Genomic DNA, 12,509 nt, shown 5'->3' with positions numbered 1-12,509 from the left:
GCAGACAGGGGCAGGTCCTTGGCAAAACCCCACCTTCAAGCCAAAAAGCCTGAAACCTGTGGCCCAGACTGAAAACTTCCATCCCTATTTGTCTGCTCTCTCCCAGTTGGTTCTTTCTGAATAATGTCTTTTTACCAATTGAATGTTATCTTTTCCAAAACTACCTATGGCTCACCACACCCCACCCTGTACCTTTAAGATCCCAGACTCAGCTGGCAGAGGGGAAAAGTGACTGAAACTCAGAAAGAAGTGGCTGGACATCAGAGAGAGGTGACTTTGACTTCAGAAAAAGTGGCTGGATAAAGCAATTTGACTTCGGAAAAGAGAGGTAAAGAGGCGGATTGACTTCAGGGGAGAGCAACCTTCCCTTCCCATCCACTTTCCAGCTCCCCCCTCTCCACTGAGAGCTGCTTTCATCACTCAGTAAAATTCTCCACATTCACCATCCTTCAATTCATACACATGACCTCATTTGTCTTGGGTACCAGGCAAAAATTCAGGATGTACCAGGTGTGGGCATCTAAAGGGTTTGTCACACTGGTCCTTTGCCCTCACTGGTGGAAGGCAGTTTCCTCATGTGACCAGGCAAAGGGCCCATTGAGCTGGTAACACACTGCTGTCTGCAAACAATAGAGCCAAGAGAGCCTTTAGCACACCTTCTGGGGTCTGGGGGTCACAGGCACATCGCGTGGATACTACTGTGGGGCCCACATTGAGTTTGCTCCTGCCAGCACCAAAGCAGCTGGTTCTGTACTCGCTTGCTCCAGTTCCTGCACTCATTCACTGTCATGACCCCTTCAGCGAGGAGTTGAGCAGGACAGGCTGAGTAAACAAGACATCCTTGTCATGAGACCTGTGAAGGGGTCAAGAAAATGTCCTGCATTATTATGATTCTACTTATATGAAGTATCTAAAACAGGCAAACTCATAGAAGCAGAGAGTAAAAAGGTGTTTGCCAGGGCCTAGAGGGAGGAGGAAATTGGGAGCTGCTGTTCAAGGGGTCCACATTTTCAGTTATGCAAGATGAATCAGTTCTACAGATCTGTTGCACTATGTAATGTACAATGTATTTTAAAATAATTTATTATGTTCTTAAAAATTTTTCATTCTCAGCACACTGACACAAGAACAGAAATCCAAATGCCGCACGTTCTCACTCATAAGTGGTTGTTGAACAATAAGAACACATGAACACAGGGAGGGAACATCACACACCGGAGCCTGTTTGGAAGTGAGAGAAATAGGGGAGGGGTAGCAGAGGATGGGACATTGGGGAAGGATAGCATTAGGAGAAATACCTAATGTAAATGATCGGGGATGGATGCAGCAAACCACCATGGCATGTATATACCTGTGTAACAATCCTGCATGATCTGCACATGTACCCCAGAATTTAACATAGAGTAAAAAAAAATTTAAGAGGGTTTTGCCCATGTTAAGTATTTTTACCACAGTAAGATTTTTCAAAAGCAATGTGAAAAGTATTTAACATTAGGATTTTCGAAGGTTAAAATAAATATTTATGGATATGGATTTCATAAGGCAAGACAATGTGAGCAAAGCATATCATTTGGAAAATAGTCACATGAATATTTTGGAAATTAAAAATACAATTATCAGAAATAATAAAAGAAAAATTGATAATCTGCTAGTTTATTATGAAATAAAATGGAGAAAATACATAGTTATTTGTGTTTAAATGAAATTTAGTGTTTTTAATTAGAAAGGTAGGCCACAAAGTACAGTACTTTAGCAATACTCTAACCAAAGAAATCACAGATATATTTTTATTATTATATATAATAATCTATCTAAAAATAGTGCCATGATCATCTTTATTTTAAATTATATTAAGTAATATACATGTATAAAGATATTATCTAATATGAATAATAAAGCACAAATATACAAGTCTATACAAGGTAATAATTTTAATATTTGGTAATTTTACATAAATATAATACGTTTGATTTATATTTCTATGTATTTTATTTTTAAATGTTTTTCTAAAGAAGATGTCATATGCTTCACCAGACCCTGAAAGGTGTTTCCAATGTCAAAAAGTTATTACAGAAACTTAATAAATTTTGTGACATCTATGAGGAACTGGTACAACTTGTAGCAAAGACAGAGTATAGAGAACATAAACAAAGCTAGAATGAACACTTCTAAATAGACATCTGAAAGTTCTGGAAAGCAATACATTAGTAGATGACGTGACAACAGGGAAAAACAACAGGGTAAGTTTTGAAAAATAGTATTTTTGCCTTTTTAAAGAATTCATCATTTTTAAAATTTTAAGCAATTATAGTGTGTAAATTGAGATTTAATTTACATTTCCTTGAACACATATAATGTTGGAATATTTCGTGAGATTATTATCCATTCATATATTTTATAGAGTAATTGCATATTAGTCTGATTTAATTTCTTTATTAATGATTTGTAAAGTGTGTGTGTGTGTGTGTGTGTGTAGTAATCGACAATTCTATATATTAACAAACACTCTCAGTCTATAGATAATTACTTCTAATCTATGGGTGGTCTCTTCATTGTTTAATGATCTGTTTTGATGATAAGCAACTTCTAATTATTGACAAAGTCTCATTTGTTGATTTTCATGTGGATAATCACCTGTTCTTTATTCCAGACGCCTCAGTGTTTCAGTTGTTATGCTTAATTAATTTGATAATAAATAACCAATTAATTTTGTATGGAGTGAGGTAGAGGTTATTTTCCCCAATTCAATCACCCAGTTTTTTTCAGATATGTTTCCAAAGATCAACTGACTATATGTTTCTTGGATTATATCTGGATTCTATTTTATTTATTCTATTGTAGTCTCAGTTTGTCTGTCTTTATTCCCAAACCACAATGGTTTATTTCCTTTTGTTTTCTAATAAATCTTCAATTCTTCCAATCGTTTTTAAAAAAATACTTTGAATATTTCACATACTTTGCACTTCTGTATACACTTTTACCCAAATCCAGAGTATCTGTTTTTCAAAACACACTGTAAAGAGAATGAAAGATAAGTCACATATTCATAGATATATTTCAAATCACAAATTTGAGTGGGAAAAAGAGTTCTATTTAAAATATATAAATAATAATCAAATCCCAATAATAAGAAAAGACATGCAATCAAAAATAGACAGAGTATTTGAATATAGACTTTACCAAAAAAATAGATAGCCAATGATCACATTAAAATATATTGAACTTCATTACTTATTAGATGAATACAAACACAAATCATAGTGAGATAGCATTACATGCTTATTAGAATTTCTAAGATTGAAAATGATGCCCATACCATTATTTGCCCAAGATAGGGAACATTCAGAATTATCATACCCAGCAGGTAGGATTTTAAGTCATGCAGCCACTTTAAAGATCATTTGGAAGTTTCTTAAAAAGGTAAACATACACCTACCATAGGATTCGGCTATCTTTCCTAAGTGCTTGTAAAAGGATATGAAAGTGCTGTATGTGCCTTTACAAAGATTCTGACAGAAATGTTCATAGCCATCTTACTGTAATAGTCAAAAACTGGAAATAACTCAGGTATCAATCAATAGGTAAATTAATATATTGTAGTATATTTGTACAATAAAATACTACACAATAATAAACAGACATGTAAATTAATTTCAAAAGAATGTTACTAAGAAAAAGCAGACAAAATTTATTTCATGCTGTATTATTTCATATGAAGAAAACCCTAGAAAATACAAACTGTATCCCTTCTGTGGAGGGGATACTGTTGGGGCTCTAAGGGAGATCAATACAGTTTGTTCCAATGAATTGTTAGCAAAAGTCAAAAACTGGTTTCCTGAGAGTGGAGATTCCCTTAACATTAAATCTATAATCCAACTAGAAATCATGGTTTTTATCTGTTTGTTTGTTTTGATGTGGCATGGATACCTAGTCAACCCACTGCCATTCACTGAGAAGTTCCTTCTTATGTTGCTGATCTGCAGTGTAACATGTCAAAAATAAATGAATCTGCTAGAAATTCTCAATTATGTTCTTCTTTTCTATTTATTTATCTTTGTAAAAGAATACTGTACTCAAGCCACTAGTCTTGAAATTCAGTCTCATATTTGGACAAAGTTTTAAAAGTTGTATTCAAGATCAACCTCTGTTTGAAATTCTGTTGCCTATAAACACTCTGGCTATCATTTAGGCTCCATTCAAGGACATAGAAATCATGCTAGACATTTTTAAAGATAAAACATTAGAGGAAATTATTCAACACTTGCTGATTTAACATGGAAGGGAGGGAGTGGGCAGAAAGGAAGAGAGAGAGGAAGAAAGGGAGGAGGGAAGGAAGGAAGGGAGGAGGAAGGAAGGAAGGAAGGAGGGAAGGAAGGAAGGATGGATGAAGGGAAGGAAGGAAGGCAGAAAAGTAAGAAAGCGGGAAGGAGGGAAGGAAGGAAGGAGGGAAGGAAGGAAGAAGGGAAGGAAGGCAGGCAAAAAGGTAAGAAAGAAGGAAGGAAGGAAGGAAATGAAGGTGGGGGAGGGGACCTGAGGGGACAGGAGGGGAGGGGAGAAAAATGAGCCCAGAAGTAACATGGGAATAACTGCAGCTGGCAGCTGCAATCCCTAGGTTTAAGGAGTGCTGATATTAACAGGCCCTCACCAGTGGAGGAAAGGCCCTGCAGATGCAGGATTCTCCCTTCAGTGGAGGGGGTACTGCTGGGGCTCTGAGGGAGATCACTACAGTTTGTTCCAAAAAAAAAAAAAAGTCACCAGTTTTAAACATTGTTCCAAAATGAAGGGCATCAGTGAGACTTCATCCACATGTATAGCTAGTAAATAACGAGAACCAGGTAGCATCTGACACCACCTGCCTCCAAATGGCTTTCTAATATATCAACTGGCAGAACATAACAAGAAACCAGCCAACAAAAGGAAATTAGGTCATTCCCAGCTTTATTTCTACCTGTGTCTCTGACTCTGTAGTTATTGATTCAAATTCCTCTGAGAATAAAAAGTGTGTCCTCCCTTAAGTAAAACTCCAGTGACACTGTCTTTTGTGCTGTTGATATTTCATTAGCCAAGGAGAAGAAAGTGAATGAGCTCTCCCATTTATGATGATACTCCTTCTATTTATATTTGGCAATGGTGTTCATCACAAACAGTTATTGAGTTTTAGTAAATAATTGTCTACATCTATTGAAATAATTATATATGTTTCTATCTTTTGTTAATGTGGTAGTTTACAATGGTAGAATACAAATGGTATTTCAATCTTGCTTTCTAGAATTAAATCTCTCTTGCATACAAAATAGTAACATTTTAAATGAATGAATTAGACTTTTATATTTGTAGTATTTTGCAGATACATCTATGAGAGTAATTTGTTGGTAATTTTCTATTGTGGCAAATCTACCCTCATAAAATGCATTGGAAAGCATCCACTCTTATTCTATTATGTAAGAGAGTTTACATAAGATTGATATTATTCTTTAACAATGTTACTTCTATGAGAGGAAGGGTATAATTATTTATTAAGGCAATACTGGAATTTCAGCCATAGACAAATAGAAAAAGAAACATATAGCAAAAATAACTAAACAATAACTTTAAGATGTTGCTTTGCTCAACTAATTATAGTTTACAAATTATAATTTACCTAATATCTATCATGTTAGTTTTTTCAAATAGGATTTTAAATCCAGGGACCTACAGAATGTGGCAAATATAGTTGACTTTATACTGTGTTCAGGTTCTCTAAATATATTTTTCTTTTTTCTTAAAATGTTTTTATTAACATACACACAACCTATTAATGTACTTTACAGGAACATTTACTTGAGTGTATATGAGCCCTATTTGAAGAACGATTAGAAGTTATATAAATTATGCAATACTATAGTTACATAATATAGTTTGTTATAAAATATTTTTATGTATTACTAAGTAATAAGATAAGTGGCTTAGGTTTAACAGTTTTATAATAAAGCTATATAGTACAGGAAATTGTCATTTTTATTTGAACATGAAGGGCAGGAATATTGGAACCATGATATATGGAAATTTGCTAAGACCTTGTCTTTCCTCTTAAACATGAACAACGAACAGCGAGTAACAGTCAACAAAAACAGTCATTTAGTTAAGCCAATTAAATGCCTCATCAATTTTTAGAAGACTTTTGTCAAACTAGGGCCAAAGTTATCTGGAATAAGAAGGATAATTTCCCATTCACTAAAGTTCCCCAACAATTTAGGTACATAGAAATATTAGGCAGAATGCTTCATGACTTTCTGTATCTATGTTCTTAGCCATGTAACTTTTCAATTCTACAATAAGAGGTAGACATCCTTCCTCAATCCTTAACTTGGGGCCCAGCCATGTGATTCCCTTTGCCTAAAAGAATGTTAAAAGACATGACATGAATGGAGGATTGAACTAGCATTTGTTGTTGTACATTGCCACTTGTGACTCTCCCGTCAAGGGTGGAATAAAATACTTCAACTAGCTCAATGGTTCACAGGATCACAGCCACATAGAGGCAGAGCTACTCAATTATTATGCAGGTCTATGAGTTCCCATTAGACATGTTAGACTAGATAATACAGCCACAATGCACATGCTGATATTAGCATAACTGCCAAATCAATAGATAAAATAATAATAATTACCTAATGTTATATATCACTGACCTTTATGGTATTTTGATATGGATCAATATATAACTTATATAGAAATAGATTGTCGAGAATGACAAATTCAGATTTCAAAATAGCTATTTCTAAAATATGTGACTATTGTTGTTTTTGATATATTGTATACAATGAACAAATAAAATTTTATGTAAACGAATACAATTTTACCAAACAACATTCTGGACTTTTTGGGCAGATGTATGCCTTATACACATACCAATGTACTCTATGTGGAATTTAATAACTATTTCTTTTAAATTTAGTGTCTGAATACTGAACCTCTCTTAGTTTACTGTATTGCATTTGCTATATCCACCTTCATGGTAAGCTATAAATTTTCAGAACAAATCTACAAGACCATTTTCCAACAACTGAAAAAGAAAACAAGGCTTACCTGGGCAGCAAAAGGAAAATGTATATTAACTCAGAAATCTTTACATAACAAATTCTGACTTAATGACAAGTTAAATCATTAGAGATTATGTTACTGTATTACTTGTTAGCTAATCTACTAGAATTTAAACAGATGTCAAAAAACCACCTAACTAGGGGTTATATTAAATACATGCAATGCTTTCCTGTTTGAAAAAGGAATTTGGATTGTTAGCAATTCTGGACTTTTGGGCAGTTCTGCACAATATTCTTGAATAGAAATAAGTTCATCTTCTAGACCTTATGAGACATAATAATTTGGTGAAGACTAACATCCTAACTGTCTCTTTAACATCTTTGTTCCTGAGGCTATAGATCAAGGGGTTCAGCATGGGAATGACCACTGTGTAAAAGACAGAGCCCACCTTGACCATGAGCCATGAACTTTTGGAGTTAGGAACACAATAGAGAAAAAGTTTGTTCCCTTGGAAATTGTTATTGGGGTTCGGTTGGGGGGCCCCGTTGGAGATGGTTTTCTTGGGCCCCCCAGTGGAAGTCATCTTCATGACAGTGATAAAAATGAAAGCATAGGAAGTGAGAATGATCATCAGGCTGCTTATTTCATTGAATGCGGCAGAAACTAAAACGACCTTCTGACTCACATAGGGGTCAGAGCATGACACAGCAACAATGGCAGCAGGCTCACACACAAAGTTATTCATGATATTATTTCCTCTGAAGGATAATTCCAGGAGAAAGAAGGTAATTGTCAAGGAACAGACTGTCCCCCAGGAGTATGATGCAGCCACCAACAAGGAGCAAAGCCTCTGGGACATTGCAACTGTGTAGAGCAGAGGGTTACACACCGCCACAAATCTGTCATAGACCATCACAGCCAGCATGAATATTTCTGTCACCACAAATATGCAGGCAAAGGAGAATTGCATGATGCATCCTGTGAAGGAGATGGTTCTGTCGTCCACAACCAAGTTCTCCAGCAGTTTGGGGGTAACGGTGGTGGAATAACAGAAATCAACAAAGGACAAGTGGCTGAGGAAAAAGTACATGGGGGTGTGGAGTTTGGGGTTGATTCTGATGACCATGATCATGCCCAGGTTCCCCAGCACAGTGACTGTGTAGATGGTCAGGAAGACCAGGAACAGGGGCACCTGAATATCTGGATATTCTGAGAAGCCCAAGAGGATGAAGGTGACATCAGAAGTCTGATTTTCCTGGCCCCTGGGACAAAATAGGAAAGTTGATTCAGAGATGCAAGAATAAATATTTGGACAAGGCTGTGTAAAATGAGGAAGTGTTGTGAGGTTTAGAGCTTATCCATAAAGAGTGTCATGGAAAAGATTAGTTTCAACCATTACATTGTTTCAAAATCTAGAATATACTAATATCACAATTATACAGTGCATATAAATTGTGTGTCAATGTAATAATGAAATATGGGAATTGAGAAGGCAAGAACAAAAGTGCAGTTGGCTCCAGTGTATTTCAAATGATCTGGCTCAATAGCCTCAGAGGCAACTGGCTTCATGAGGAGGACCAGTCTAACTTTTGCATGAGTCAGAGTTTAGTGAAGATGCTTATCATGGAGGAAGATAAGCATTGCCATTTTATTTCATTTCAATACAATGCTTATTTTGAGTTTCAGTAATTTTTTCACTTCATCTATTAAATGATGAGAACTTGGAACTCAAAAAAGAAAATTAATGACTCAGAAAAATGATCATTACATTTTGGTAACAGTTGTTTCTATAGCTATTTCTGAATTTCCCTTTCCAATGACCTCCCTACATCTAATCACACATTTCTCTCCACATATTTTAGATCCTCCTGTAAAATGTGAGTAATGCACCTGATCAGCCACATTTATCTAATTGCTGAATATTGTAAAAATCTGTTATTTTTTCGTGATATATTTTAATATCAGATATTTTGCATAATTTGGGCTGGAAACAGTAATAATACATCCAGATCCTTTTTGTTATTCTGAAGTACTTTCTGCCACATCATTCTCAGGTGATCAAAATTCCATCTAACTCCAAACCTCCACGGATGAGACATCACTTCCAGAGGAATTACAACAGTTTTTATTTGGTTAGAAAGTTTTTGTTTGGTTTTGTTTGCATTGAATTGCTTACAATAGACACACAGATAATGTTTTCGATACTCTATTCTTATAATTTCTTCAACTTTTCCAACAATTTTATCTCAACTTCACTCATTCATCAGAACCATGGTGATAGTTTTAACTACGTCATTATCTGTTAGGATAAACCCTGAAAAATATCAATATTATGCAATATCTGTAATATAATATATATTTTACTCATGTTTTCTTCTTTGCCATTTCAGGAAATTATTGTTCTACAATAAAATAATATTAATGAGGAGAAATATGGAAGGCTAGGACATAGTAGGTTCTCAATAATCTTTATTGAATAAATGAATGTATATATGATCGAACAGCTCTAGCCACATATTATACTTGTATTGGGGTATAAGTTCATAATACTACTAAAGAAGTTAGACTTGCCTATTAAATCAAGACCACATAGTAAATTCACAATGCACTGAGACACATCTTGAGTCCTAAAGATGAAGTAGCTATAGTGAAACCCCGTGAGATCTAACTATCTTGAATTAGAATAAAACAAGGGCATGGGCATGGCGGCGCGTGCCTGTAATCCCAGCTACTCGGGAGGCTGAGGCAGGAGAACTGCCTGAATCCAGGAGGCGGAGGTTGAGGTGAGCCGAGATCCCACCATTGCACTCCAGCCTGGGCAACAGGAGCGAAACTCTGTCTAAAAAAAAAAAAAAAAAAAAGCAAGGACAGTTAGAAGAGAAAATGAGGAATAACTAAACTGCAGTTTTGTGCCATTTAATCCAGAACCATGTCATGACTGCTTACTGAAAGCTAAAATAGTAGTAGGCATAAAAAGAACACCATTCCACACAGCAATCTGTAAAACTTCTAGGCTTTATCATTAGCTGAAATTAAATACTTTTTAGTTTACACTGAGTTGTTGCAATGTTTAGCCTCCAGGACATACGGCATGCACTTATGTTTTGCAGAAAACATAAGTGCATGCAATATATATATATGACTATATATATACATAAATATATAGTATTGTATAGGTTAGGGTTATATATGAAATTATATATATGTACATATTACATATTCATGCAGTTTCTTTCCTTAACTGCTTCCTTAGATTCACTTCATTTGATATCTGTGATTTGATCTTCTACATTTATTGTGATTTTATAAACGTATGATTCAGTTTAACACAAAACCCATTGAGTGCAAATTTTCTAACTGAACATGCTTTTTCAAGCATTTTCCTAAATCTGTATTTTTTCCTAAGGATGTTCTAACAAAATCTGAGCATCCTGGGCTTGAAAAGAAAATCATTTTCATCTAAGATATGTATTTCTAAATATGTATTCAACATATTGTTTCCTTTCTATGTGTTTCACTTTCATCCCACTTTTCACACTCTATTTCTTTACCAAAAGATGTGGGGCCAGAGTTCACCATCTCCCATTTAGCCCCAGGCAGTGTCACCCTTGTTTAGCTGAACAAAGGCTCATGCTGCTGTGCACAGGCTTTCCCTCTTCTGTAGTGACGCCCTACGTGGCTTTCCAATTGTGCATTTACTATGTACTCAGCGCTGTCATAGGCATTTTAGAAATTACAAAATTAGAAAATATTGGCCTTGACTTCAAAACTTTTTCTTCTAAAAATTATTTTGAGGAATAATGCATGTAATTGCAAATCACATAATATAGCATACAATTCTTACTACTTATTGAAACTGAAGTTTGTGAACATAAAAAGAAGTAGAAGAACATTCTGATTATAAGAATAAAAGCAATTCCTAGTAATACAGGCCAATTAAGAAATATGGTGAAAGGTAATGAATCAAGTATTTACAGTTAACAGGACTGAGTGAGTATCACAGCAGTAAGATTTACACATGGGTTTACCTCCTGCAAAGATTATTGGAACAGACTATTTTCCTTCTAAAGTTATATAAAGTAATGATTGAATAACTCACTTAAGTGCAGAAGGAATTGATTTATTCATTTACTAAAGCTTCTTTGCAAAGATTAATAGACTCCCAAAAACTTCCTGTGGAGAATCCAACTTAAAAAAAAAAGGCCAATCATAACAAAAGTGGCTGGAGTCTACACTATATATCAACGAATGTTTCAAGAGAAAATGACTTTTTTCCCATAATTTTTTCAAAATAATCTTAGTGAAAACGGAGAGAAAATGTGACCAAAAGGCTGAATCCTAACACCAAACTGTGTTACACTTGTATATGCCACCAAAGCCTTAGGGATGTTAACTCTAGAGAAATCATTGAAGTATTGCCTAGGAGGACACAAATAAAGCAATTAAATAAAACAATGCCCCATGTGATATCCTGGTTGCATGTAATTTCTTATAATGACTGGTGAATAATTTCATCAAAAACTTGAATCCTATGATCTTCTTTTAAATACATTGAACCAGACAAAATATTTTGACTTAAAATACCTGGAAAATACAAAACGTACAAAAAAAAATCAGCTATTGGGCAACAATCCAGAGATAATAATTGTCAATTTTTTTTATATTTCTGGTTTTCTCACTCTTATGTGGGTATGTATATATTAGTGCCTATCTGATACAAAGCTTATACAATAACTGTCACAGCTATATTTTATATGATCGTTTTTAATATAACATTGTAGTGTGAGCTTCATTGTAGGTAAAAAATAGCTAGTCAACTTATATAAATACCTGTTCAACTTCCCTTTAAGTAAATGTGATCTGCATTATTTTTCTATTTATATGTATTTCAGCGATTCCCTAAATTCATTGTGAATTTCATTAGAAATAGATATGGAAAAAATCCTCTACAAAATATTAGAAGCTGTATTCAACAGCATATAGAAAGATGTTAAAATTAAACACATGGCAAGTAGAATTTATTCCTGGAATGTAAGTATAGTACAATTTACCACATTAAAATTAATCAGGGTAATACACCACATTAACAGTGTAAATGAAAAAAATACATGATCTTCTCAATTGATACAGAAAAGGGATGTGACAAAAGTCCACACTATTTCATAATTAAACACTAAAAAAATCTAATAGAAGAAAACATTCTCAACATATTAAGACCAGCCATAAATAAAAAACCTACAGCTAATTAAAACTCAAACACGAAAGACTAAAAGATTTTCCTCAAAGTTCAGGAATAAGAACACTTTCTTTATATATATATATATATAATTTATTTTATTGCATTTTAAGTTTGGGGGTACATGTGAAGAACATGCAATATTGTTGCGTAGGTACACACGTGGCAGTGTGATTTGCTGCCTTCCTCCCCATCACCTATATCTGACATTTATTCCCATGCTATCTCTCCCCAACTCCCCACCCACCAC

General features: G+C 34.6%; 1 protein-coding gene across 1 annotated transcript; it reads right to left on the bottom strand.

The window, feature by feature from the left end:
* Positions 1–5,689: 5,689 nt before the first annotated feature.
* On the bottom strand, positions 5,690–10,116 carry LOC108318414 (olfactory receptor 5D13-like). Its single transcript, XM_017549452.1, has 2 exons — positions 10,112–10,116; positions 5,690–8,285 (listed from the first exon to the last, which is right to left on the bottom strand). The coding sequence occupies exons 1-2, from the start codon at positions 10,114–10,116 to the stop codon at positions 7,334–7,336; spliced, it is 957 nt and encodes a 318-aa protein (XP_017404941.1). The 3' UTR covers positions 5,690–7,333.
* Between the last annotated feature and the right edge of the window lie 2,393 nt (positions 10,117–12,509).

This window comes from Cebus imitator, unplaced genomic scaffold (genome assembly GCF_001604975.1).
Source record: "Cebus imitator isolate Cc_AM_T3 unplaced genomic scaffold, Cebus_imitator-1.0 Scaffold218, whole genome shotgun sequence".
In the NCBI taxonomy this organism is placed as follows: Eukaryota; Metazoa; Chordata; class Mammalia; order Primates; family Cebidae; genus Cebus; species Cebus imitator.
Note: the sequence above shows the minus strand (reverse complement) of the source record. Positions and strands in the feature narration are given on the sequence as shown.